Source organism: Platichthys flesus, chromosome 5, assembly GCF_949316205.1.
Source record: "Platichthys flesus chromosome 5, fPlaFle2.1, whole genome shotgun sequence".
Lineage (NCBI taxonomy): Eukaryota > Metazoa > Chordata > Actinopteri > Pleuronectiformes > Pleuronectidae > Platichthys > Platichthys flesus.
The window spans coordinates 10,186,980-10,199,471 of NC_084949.1; the positions used below are offsets into that span (position 1 = coordinate 10,186,980).

Here is a 12,492-nt window from a genome sequence, read left to right on the forward strand (position 1 = left end):
TAATCAAATGTTCTGGATGGTCCAGTGTTTGTTTCCCAGAGGACAGAGGCGCCCGATGCGCAGTGGAAACAGTCATCCACACATCTGTTGGCTCTTATTTCGCCATAAGGCTTAAGAAAACCACCTCACTCGCTGTCTGATTTGTGTGTTTTTCTACATATTATAAACTGCTGCCTGATCAGATCTAGGCTGCGAACAAAGAACACGTCTCCGATGCGCTCAACGCGAACCTATTCCACCTTAAATGCCATTTGCGTCTGCGTCGTAGAACCATAGGCGCCATCTTCGGTCTACCTTAAGCGCACAATGTGGCCAACCAACGCGGGCGTACCAGCCAGGCTTCCGTCCTCATTCTCCTGCCGGGGAACGCACTCCGGCTCCAGCGTCACTTCACAGACAACCGAGGGGGAAGGAGAAGGAGACGCACCCGGGCCAAACCCCCATCCCGCACCCGCCGCAGGAGAAGATGTCCGAGCCCAATAAGTACCGAGAGTGGATCCTGGAAACAATCGACTCCCTCCGCTCCAGGAAAGCGCGTCCGGACCTGGAGAGGATCTGTCGAATGGTCCGGAGACGGCACGGGTCAGACCCGGACCGAACCCGGACAGAGCTGGAAAAACTGATCCAAGAGCAGACGGTGCTCAAAGTTAGCTACAAGGGCTCCATATCGTACCGGAACGCGGCCAAGGTGCAGAGGAAAAGCCGAAAGAAGAGTGAGTTTATCACGGCGGCTGTTGGCGGCGGCGGCGGCGCGGAGGCAGCAGCGAGGGAGCGGACCAAACACGACCATCTGAACAACAACGGCGACAGTGCGCACAGCTTCACCGACCAGGAGGAGGGAGAGGAGCCGGAGCCCAGCCCAGATCCCCACACCCAGACATCAGGCACGAAGCTCAAGCCTGCCTCCAGCCGAAGTAGCGGAAACGGTTGCCTCAACTGTGGCGCAACAACGGGCTGCGCTGTCGGGAGCGGCTGCAAAGAAGAGAAAGCAAGTGCACCGAGAGACAAGGGATTAGAACATCAGGCAGCGGGGGGCTGCCCGGAGCCCGGGGTCGGCCACGGAACGAGCGCGCACGGCGACGGCAGCAGGGCGACGCCGAGCAGGAGCGATGCTGTCTGCGGAGGAATGGAGCCGGGTCCGTCCGGAGCTGAGAGCCAGAACAAAACTTACAACGGGAGCGTCGGCAGCCTCCCGCAACAACAACAGAGGCAGCCCTCGCCCCTCAAGCCCAAACTTCGAGTCGGAGGAGGGGGCACCAGGTCGGCGGGGACCCACGCCAACTCCGCCGACCTGGGCGACAGGCTAGTGGCTTCTGTTCGACGCCTGTCCGAGAGGAGCCACCGAGGGGGCTCCGCCGCGGCCGCCTCTTCCACCGCCGCGACCAGAGGCCACATGAAGCCGCTCGGACTCAAGGAGATCCTGGGCTACCTGAGCAGCCAAGAGCAGCTGTCGGAGGAGAAGCTGACCCGAGGCAAAGTCAAGGTGGTCATGGAGCGAGAGGTGGCGAGAGGCAGGCTGCGCAGGACCCGCTGCGGGAACATCACTCTTCCCCTGAGGGGGATGGTGATGGTGGAGGAGCCGGCGTCGAAGAAGAATGCGTCTGCGGACAGACTTGGGAAGAGCGCACTGCAGGATAAGCAAACAACGACGAAGAAGGTGAGCTATGCTAACTTAACATGTCCAACACGTCCCACTTGTACAGAACTGAAGTGCGTGGGTTTGATGGTAGAACAATGATCCTGCAGCAGGACGCGCTCAGCCGCCCCCCATATTGTTTTTTCAGGTTAAACCTCGAAGCAAAAGTGTACAATCGTGCCTTTGTGTGAGTGCATATCTGCGGCCGTGTGTGTGTTAGTGTGTGTGGATCGGCTTCTTGCACAAAAGGTGCGGGTTATTACATCTATATGTGCAGACGGCTCCGAAGCGGCATCCCCCGGCTCCCCGGGGATAAGCGCGCACGCCATTAAAAGAGCGTCTCTGCGTTAGAGCGGGCACGGCCAGCCTGTGGTTCCGCATCTGTGCCTGTGTCCGTGATTCCTCTGCAGGAACTTCAGCCGAGCACAGCGGGATCGCCTGGGCCTGCCGCGCACTACAGTAGTAGGCGGCGACTGTCTTAAACTTGAGACGCGCCGCTGCCGCTCTCTTGCCGCGCAGCCGCGCCTCATGCTCCTACTGTTTGTGTGATTTTTGAGTTGGGACTTTGTCCTTGTAGTCATTGTTGTTGTTGTCGTCTGTCTTTAACTTGAGACGCGCCCCTGACCCCTCTCCTGCGCGCAGACCGACCGATCGCGCGTCACGTGTGTTCACGCAGATCTCAGTTTGCGTGGCTTTTGAGGCGCAGTTACAACCCTGTATTAATTGTTGTTGCTGTTATTGTTGTTGTTTTCGCCTCTCGCTAACGCCGCGTCTCCCCGTGCCCGCGCCCCATCAAATCCTTTGTATCGTTCCTGACAGCACGCTCTCCACCCTCTCTGTGGGCGCACGCTTGAGTTGCCGCTTATAGCGGTATTTCTGTTTCTGTCCAAGTGGGAGGCGATCCACACCTTCCGCCCCGAGACGGAAGCGCAAACCGTCTCTTGCATCCGCAGACCTCAAATCTGTGCTAGAGCCCATCCCGAGCAACAACTTGGATACAACTCAGGCGCTGCGCACTCACCCTCAAGCCCCCAACCCCTTTTCTGATGGAAGTTTATATGTGTTGTTGCAGCCGTCGCCCTCGTCTCCTGTACAGGAGCACGAGCCAATGGAAGCAAGCAGCGAAGAAGTGGAACGGGGAGAGAACGAGGAAGAGGAGGAGGAGGAGGATGCTGATGATCCCCGGAGTTCTGATGAGGAGGGAGGACCAACGCCTGTAGCCATGACAACCGAACCAGGGCTCACGGAGAAGCCCGCAGAAGATGCTGAGATCCAGGCAGTGTCAAAGGAGGGGAGCCCCCATCAGCAGCAACAGCACAATGACAAAGGTGTGTGTAAAGCAAGTTGTAGGTTAATTAAACACAGTCTTATGCCATTAAACTCTATTGTTTATACATTGTGAATACAAATAATACTATCCTGACTCGTGCTAATGCTTTACAGTTTTTTTTCGATTGCTTAAGCACGATTTTCAAAACAGGGCCCGGTGTTTCAAACACAAAACACAATCAGCACAACCCCACACCCAATCAGCAGAACACCTCAGATGCTTTGCTAAACGAAACACTCTTGTAAAAACTATACACTAATTTATCAAAACCAAATTTTTTTGCCATATGAAACACACACACTTCATATGACTTAATTTTGTTTGAGCCAGATACACACTGCTGTTGCTAACCTAAAACACTTTAAGCAATTCCAGTTTTCAGTGATTAGAGTTCTATAAGTGAAGTACTCTGAGAAAGTGCAAATATACAATAAATTAACCAAACACTACACAAGACCAATGCTGCAGTCCCATGAAAATTGAATATATTTCTCTCCATATCCCCAAATCAGTCAACATGTCAACATGGAGAATCACAACACAACATGTCCCAGTTTTCATGCTACTACAGGAGTGTGCATAACACTGTAAGCTCGACAAATATCAGACAAGCAGAACATTCTGTATCCAGTACAGTTTCAATGAGGGGTACCTGAGCCGGGGGCCGGAGATCCTAAACCCTCCATCACCATGCCGAGAATAACTCTTTGATTGGGTTTAGAGACGGAGAGTATGGTGGAAGGTATGGTAATGTAAACTGTGGATGGTGTTGAAACCAGTTCTGGACCAGAGCAGAGCGGTGGAATGACCCATTGTCCCAGATGACAATGGATTGCATCTGGTGCCTGTGGTTTACTACTGTGACAATGTTGTGCAATCGGTCCAAACATTTTAGAATGTGAGGTGTATTGTAAGGACCCATATTGGCGTGACGGAGGATGACCCCATTCTGTGTAGTGGCAGCACAAAAGCTGATGTTACCCCCACGTTGTCCTGGGATATTGATTATAGCCCCGTGGCCAATGATATTTCTGCCTCTCCTTCTTGCTTTTGTCAGGTTGAACCCTGCTTTATCTATGTATATGAATTCATGAATTCATGCGATTTCCTCATCCATCTGTAAAACTCTCAGAAATACAGTGAAAGACAAGATTGTGTAGTTCAGCATAGGTCTGGAATACAGTACATTTACATTATGAAAGTTGTGTGTGCAGTATGCAACATCTCACACAACATCATCACTAATGCTGCAGCCGCAGCCTTCTCCTCCTCCTTGGATTCCCCCTCTCACCCTCACTCTTATTCTTTTTTGAGCACCAGCTCCATTTTGGTTGAAAACAGGTGAACTCAGCTGCTGCATTTTTTAAGTGCTTAAACCTGATTGGTGTGTCTACAATTAAGCAACCATGTGTTTGAACACCTGATGCTGTGTTTAACCAATTGGCCCATAGGGGTGTGGTCATTTGACAGTCAGTGCTTAGGAATTGCAAGGAAGTGACATCATGATATCCTTCTGTGTCTAATGTATACAAGTGTGTTCAGTGTTTTGCAGATCACTGTGTGTATTGTTTTGCAAAAAGTGTGAAGCTGACATTGAGCTTATAGTGGTGCAGATCTGAGCCCATGTTCTGCTCATTGAGTGTAAGGTTGGATAATTGTGTAAAACTTTTGAATTTAGTGTTTATGCAATCGAAAAAAACTGTAACTAAAAGTCTTTGTGGCTGTTCAGATTCTCTGTCCCTTTCAGAATTTAACGTATTTAAGTTTTTATTTAAACTTCTAGAGTGTAGTTGTTGTTCTTGGTGGTTTACAATTGTTCTTTCCCCTCCTCTCCTGTGCGTTTAGCTGCTCTCTCCGGGGTGGATTCCCTCGTCAGGACACCGTCCCCACCTGTTCAGGGAGTTGTCGAGGTGTTGCAGTGTAGCAGTGAACGCTTGGAGGAGAGAGCTGACCTCCTGGATCAGCCACATATGGCAGCACAAGTAAGTGGAGGCCTGTGCATCTGTCCTGATGGTTTTGATTCACTATGCATTAATCAATTGAATAATCAAAATTACTACCCTCACACATTGAATGCTAAGAAATGATATGATGGCTTTATATGACTGTAATAATGCAAAATCGCTTTCTCTGAACACATAATTACTAAGTTACAACACATCATTATTATTGTGTTTAATAAGCATACAAATAAATAGATGGAAACTAGAGGTCATACCTCCATCAAGGCCCAGCAGTCCTATAATGAAACCACATTTTAATTCACTAGATCTGGATTTTCTATTACCTTCTGGGAAATAAATTCCATTTTTTTGTGCGCTTATCACACAATGTACAAAAAAGTGCAAAAAGATTCCGCGCATACAGCCTCTTCCCACCAAGAAATGTAGTAATTTGCTCAGCAGGTTTTGAGTACAAACATACAGCAAAAAAACTGGACAAAAACATTACCTCCTTGGATGAGGTAAATATTCAGCAACCTGGTAATTTTATGTCCAATAACATAAAGACTGCCTGATGATGTCGAGGTACATGCTCAAAAAACACATCTTATTTTGGTTTTGTTATCAAAAATGTTATGTTAAATGGACATTAGTTGTCTGTAAGACAAGGGTCTGTGCACCAAGTTTTTACAGAAATATGTTTGGTAGTTTTTGCGTGATCCTGCTGACTAACCAACCCACAAACAAACGGACTGACGATTTGTGTGGTCCACACACTGACGCCTTTTACATCTCGGGTACAGGCAGCCTGAACCACAGCTGATGGGGATAAACTGAAGATGAATGAGCAGTGAGCAGCTCAACAGACATAGACAGTGTGGTTTATCCAAAATTCTCCCACTGCTCCCACTGTGGGGCTGCGCTGGGGAGCTGGGGCTCTCGCAGCCAGGCTCACCGGGGGTGAGGGGGGCGGGGCACTCAAAACAGGTCAATCTGAGGAGGGCTGTTTTAGACAGGGTAAAAAGGTGCTGTTTTAAATGATCCTTGTGGTAATATATGTTACAGACATTTCATTAAGACCCCAAGGAACCATATCAACTGTGGTAAAATGGGCATTATATGTCCCCTTTAAGCCTTGAGCAGGTACATGCAACTCCATCATAGCTCCACCCAAGTTCAACCTGAGCAGACAACTGCTAGTAAATTCACTGAACTTTTTCAATTTAGTCCAACATCACTTGAATGCACAGGGCTGTCAGTGGTCCAGTTGAATTGTGGGTTATATGCAGCAGGTTTTGGCAAGCAAAGGATATCAAATAAATTTAAAAAAAAAGGCAATTACTGTTGCATTGGTTTTAATCTGTAATTCTTAATAAGGGTAATATGAGCACAGTGCTAAGGTAAATGCTAAAAAACACTAAAAACAGACAGGCTGCTTTGGACAGACTTTAAGTCTCCACTGGGTACGACTCCTCATCATTGTCAAACTCTTGCTCCCCTTCCTACCTCACACCATCATCATTGACACTGCCACAGCAGATGGTTGAAATGACTTGGTGCAGTTTTGTCACAAAGCCAAATTCCCTCATCCTTCTCTTTAGGTGGAGGCCGCGTCCTGCTGTTGTTTCAAAATGATTTGACCTCTTTCACCAGTAGTTTTTAGCTCTGACTTATTCCAGAGAATAGATATCGTCTTTGTGCCATCGTCTCATTTTTTTATCTTCATCTTTGTTTGACCGCCCTCTCTTCTCTCCAGACACAGAGCCAGCCGCAGCATGACGGGATCAACCACACCTCCTCAGGCTTCAACAGTGAGTTTGGTTTTACTTATCATTGCAAAATGTGTGAGTCTTTGTGAGCGTTTGTGTTCGGTGGTTTGCAGCGATAACAGGGAATCCCATTGAGCTTCATTTTTGACCCCCTCAGACATGAAGTGTATAACAGAGGTCGGTGTGTCGTCCTGCCTGCTCACACCCACCGCCTCCCCGAGAGACTCCGGCCTGTCTGAGGAGCTAGGGATGATTGGAGGCGTTGGCAGTGGAGGGTGAGTACAGCAGATTTACACGAGACAGTCATAGGGCTGAGGAGCATCGCATCCGACCTTGCTTGGTTTTTTGGGGTCTGTTACTAATTCCATTTTCTCTCTTTTATATTAATTGTAAACAAGTCTAACATTTTGAGCCCAATGAGTCTGAAAACCTCTGCAATGCTGTGAAGAGGATGATCTGTACTGGATAAAGAATCAGAAATTCAAATGTTTTCACTGTGTTTTGGTCAATGGATCATGGTTAATCAACATGTAGAATGTTCGCTAAGTAAAAGTCAATACAAGGTGAACATTTGTATGCCTCAGTGTTGGCAACAGCCAAAGGTCGAGGTAAATGTGATGTTACAAAAGATCTCAGGAACATTTTGAGGGAATGTTTCGTAATAACATTAGGTTGGACTAAAAGATGGTAAGATTAGATTTTGATGGTTGAATGCCAAAGGTTCAAGGACACGTTGACCACACGTTCTGAACGTGATATATCTGGAACACCCACTGGGAGTTTCATTACATCTGGCAAAAACATACCCTTTTACTTAAAGCTCAATGTCATTGTGACCTCACCAAACCCTTTTTGACTTCTGAGCACATTATCTTAAGGGTTCAGTGTGTAGAATTCAGTGACATCTAGTGGTGAAGTTGCATGTTGCAGCTGAATACCCCTCACCTCACCCTCCACTTCCAAACATGAGAGAGAACCTGTGGTAGCCTTCAGTTGGCGTAAAAACGGGCCGGCGTCCGTGGAGAGGACCCTCTCCCGATGTACAATAAAACGATTTAATATACAAGGACTATTCTTGAGTAAATAAAACAAACATTTGTACAATTAATATGAAACACACTGATGAAAACATCACTAGGATTATTTTTTATGAAAATGAATATGAAAATTCACCTTAGACTTACACACTGAATCTTCAAGAAACACCCAGTGAGATTTCTTTGAATTTTGGCACAAGTGTTCACACTCACGAATGAACTGATTAGATATCAGGGGTCAAAGGCCAAACATCACAGTGACCTCATCTGAGTATTGACATTTGTTTTTGATGTAAAATAAAGCTGTACTTGTTGGCGGATGCATATGGAGACATTAGTTTTTCACATGAAACAGTTTGTTTGAATTCTTTATCATATCACACCTGCAGTAACATTGAATCCAACCTTGCAACAGCCCACTCACTTCAGTCCTGCTAGGTTTACTATTCACTAAGCGTCTAAAGCTATGACATCCTTTGATTCAAATAAGCATAACAGATGCATGGTACATTTCTTAAAGATGCTCAATCTGAGTTGTACTACAGACATGTTCACTTCTTCTCAGTCAGATTGACAGTTTCTAACTTCAGTCAATGTCCTGCTGTATTTTTATTTATTTTATGGAAACTATGAGTCCTCGACTATTCAACTAAAGAAACGGGTACTTGTTTGTGACTCATTCTCATTGTGTCATTTTAGCTTCAGTGATCAGAGGAAAGATCTGCCGTGCATGTACTGTTTGGCCCTGTTAGGTTAATCTCCATCTCTTTATCTAATAAATCATCATTGGGCATTTCATGTTTTTAGTCACAGGTATCACTTTTCCTGATTATATTATCACCCTATCAACATTCATCTGAATCTAATGTCTCTATTACTCCTGTTTACACTATCAACGACGCGTTCAAGGTTCAGTTTAATAAAATATGAGAACATAGAAATCCCAATGCTCTCATTCTAATCATCGTACAGCAATTAATAAACAAAAGATAATGAATACACATGAAATAAAACCATGAATAAAAACAATATTGAACGAGAACGACATCAGTAGAGTACATACCTCCTTCAGGGCCCAACAGTCCCCTTATAAAACCACATTTAAATTCACTACATCCAGATTTTTTATTTGGAGCTGAACCAAATTGCACACGGTCATAGATATCAGTCCCCTCAACGTACCAGATTTTTTACTCAAGACCCATGAATTCTTCTCAGAGAAATCAATGACAATGTTTAGAAATATCCTATCTCACAATGTTAAACAAAGTAAAAGAAAATCCTGCACCAAAATGTAATGGGTTCTTCCCTAACACTGTATATACTGCTTTCACCCACCAAGTGTCCTGGTAATCTGTCCAGTACTTTTTCTCCAATGCTACTAAGTAACTTAGGTGGAGGTAACTATAAACTACATGCCTCCATCAAACTCTGTCAGCTCTGAAAAACCTTGCTTTCTCCTGCACGTTTGTAATGGTCCGATGGGCCGTCTGTCCTCTTACTCATATCTGTAGGTTCATGAAGTGTGAGGGGGCCAGTGGGAGCCCGATGGACTGGACGGTGTCTGATGTGGTCAACTATTTCACTGCAGCAGGTTTCCCTGAGCAGGCGGCTGCTTTCATGACCCAGGTGAGTCTGAGATTCTCTTTAGCAACCACCAGAGGGCACCACAGACAAGTTGAATATCTACGAGTTGAGCCTTAACCCGTGTCTCCGCATCTGCATTGCTCTGCTCTCTTCTTCAGGAAATCGATGGCAAGTCTCTGCTCCTCATGCAGCGAAACGATGTCTTGACTGGCCTGTCAATCAGGCTCGGCCCTGCCCTCAAGATCTATGAGCGGCATGTGAAGGTTCTGCAGAAAACACACTTTGAGGACGACGACTGCTAACGACGTCTGTGTCAACATATTAAGTCAAGTTATAGAAAAATGCATGCACGATATACAGTATAGACTTTGCTTTTCATCTCAACAAACATAAACACCTCTGTTTGTCATTCCCATCGTCCCCGACGACTGCTCGACACCATCAAAAAGGATTTTCTACTAAACTGTGAGCGCAAACATCGGCCGGAGATAGCAGACTTTGAAGATGCAGGAGGTTCAAGACAGACATGCAATTTCTTTTTTTATCTACAACGATCAAGCACTTTGCATTTTCTTGATAAAACCCTGCAAGACGTTTTTCCATAAACTGTTCTTTCATGTTAACCTTAATGCACATTTTGAATGAGGTTCTCTTCTTCGGCATTGACTTTCTTTTTTTTTTTGCCGGAATGCAAGAGTTTCTTGCCGTGGGCGCGTGGAAGTTGATACACACATGGACGCAGCATGTTGGAGTGAACAGCGACATTATAAGTTGACCAGAGTGGAAGGATGAGATTCTGTTTTGTTGCCGCTGACCCATCGTTGTTTTCAATGTCAAGATCAAATCTGGTGCAATAAGCAATAATCTGATGATTTCCCTACACCTCTGACAGGGTGCAGCACCAAGTCAGCTCATGATCAGCAGGTGGTGGATTTGCATGATAAAAGTCTCATTCATATGCTCATAATGTTTTAAACAGAGTCGGCAATGATCTCTGATCTATGAATGACCAAATCAGTGTCTGCTTTCACAAAGATAGACTCTGACTGTGGCTTAAAAGTCAGACGCCTGAATTTATCTCCTGCACAAATAGTGACCAAGTAAAACTAATTTGCTATGAGTGGTGGGTAGATTTTTTTTAAAACTAAAACATGACTGACTGGACAACACTGGACATTCACCCCAACAGAATGCATTTGCCTTCTGGAAGGACATAATGTTTTTAAAGAACTCAAACTAAGTACGTACTTACCTCCACCAAGGCCCAACAATCCCCTCATGAAATCACACTTATATTAACCAAATTCCGATTTTTATTTTGATCTGCACCAAATATCAGTCCTCTACACATCCTGAAAACACATCCTATGATCCTGATCTGCACTAAAATGTAATAGGTTCTTCCTCAGGTCGTGCCTTGTCCCTCCAAAAAATGTAATGGAAATGGGTACAGTAATTTGTGTGTAATAAACACACAAAAAGCATAACCTCGTGGACATATTCCAAGATTCAGCAGAGAAGAACCTTTGTTAGTATTAAATGTCAGTGCGGTGGCGAGCTGAGATGAGGTGCTGTGTCTTTAGGACGCTGTACCTGTGCAAGCTCATCACATAAGGATCAGGACTGGGATTCACCAGTTCTTTAACCCACCCATCATGAAGTTTGTTTTTTTAAATCTTTTGTTTCAAAGTTTATATTGACTGCTGAACTAGTTCACTGAATCAGGTTGCCCAATTAAAGCAGATCTTAACTGGTTAAGTTTATTACTAATGTGTTAATAGACAGCCTAAGTGCCTGTGGCAGAACATTTAAACAGTTTAAAACAGGCTGTTACTGGACGATTATACAAAAAACAAAATAGAGTTTTGGAGGTGCAAAACATGAAGCATTCAGAACTATGGGTTTATGTTGTTTATATTTACATTACAGAAAAATGTGCATTAAAAAGTAAGAAGTATTCAGTTTAGAATGAGGGGGAGATAATAGTGATAAGAAAAATCTATGTCAAGACAGACGCCCTATCTCATTAAGTTAAAGAAAGATCTGTCCCTTTCTACAGATGTGTGCCAAAATCTAATGGAGATTTCCGTGGCCCATGTCCCATCCTTACACCAAATTCAGTGGAAATCAGTTTTGTATATAAAATCTTGTTGACAAACACACAAACTTAAAGGAGCGAAAACATAACCTCCTGGGTGGAGCTAATCTCCACATTTAACCCAGATCAGACTAATTTAACAACAAAACAAAGAATAATCTAACACCAGTTTGAAAATGTATTTTTAAATGTTGATCAAACATACCAGCCAAGTGAACTGAACAATCAAACCTCAACTGTGTAGTGGGGTGGATATGTAAATATACCGAAACATACTCCAGTCAAGACATTAAACATTTTGAATCCTTGGAATAACTTTAAGGGAAATATGCTGCAGCGAATTCAATCAAGTAATCTCATACCAACAGAATTCGTTTTTCTGTTGTTTACTGGTCCTCCCTCCCAGCCCTGTAACAACATACATTCCATGTCTTTTTATTTCAGTGACTGTTTCTGTTTTCAGCACATTTCTTTTTAAACCGCCTCTACCTCTCTCCCCTCATTGCTCCCTTTAACTCCACTTTTTCGTTTTCCAAGAACACATATTCAGGTGATGTGAAGGAGAGGATGGCTGGGTTTGAGTCACACACAGGGGATGATATACAGTCGCCTCTGTTGCTTGTCTCCTGATATTTGTTGAAGGACGATTTTCAGTAATAAACTATTCATTAAAAGTTGAATTGTTGTTGCAAACTTGTTGATACCACGCTTGTGTAAGTTTGTGCCTGTGTGTTAGTGTGTGTATGTTCCAGGAATTCATACATTATACTTAGTCACGTTATTGGGAATATAGCGTTAGATTTAGGATAAGGTTAAAGATAAGGTCAGGTTAGGTTAGTGGTTAGAAGTATGGTAAAGGTGTGTGTGCGTGCGTGCATGTGCGTGTGTGTCAGGGTGTCAGTGTGTCAGCTGGATCTCAACAACATGCAAAGACATCTAGAAAATGAAACTCTGCTCTTTAGAAAAAAACGCTGTCTGCAGGATTTATTCAAGCCCATAAATATTTCACATTATGTCGGGATGTGTTCTCCACAACAAGCTTGTATTTGCTGCTCAGAGGCAGAGGGGAGGAGGACATATCACGCTATATCT

General features: G+C 44.7%; 1 protein-coding gene across 1 annotated transcript; it reads left to right on the forward strand.

Moving 5' to 3' along the window:
* Nucleotides 1-328: 328 nt before the first annotated feature.
* Nucleotides 329-12,042, forward strand: samd1b (sterile alpha motif domain containing 1b). The gene is made up of 7 exons (XM_062386980.1): nt 329-1,657; nt 2,709-2,964; nt 4,812-4,948; nt 6,666-6,720; nt 6,836-6,953; nt 9,230-9,344; nt 9,461-12,042. Exons 1-7 carry the CDS (start codon nt 467-469, stop codon nt 9,602-9,604), a joined length of 2,016 nt encoding a protein of 671 aa, XP_062242964.1. The 5' UTR covers nt 329-466; the 3' UTR covers nt 9,605-12,042.
* The last annotated feature ends 450 nt before the right edge of the window (nt 12,043-12,492 follow it).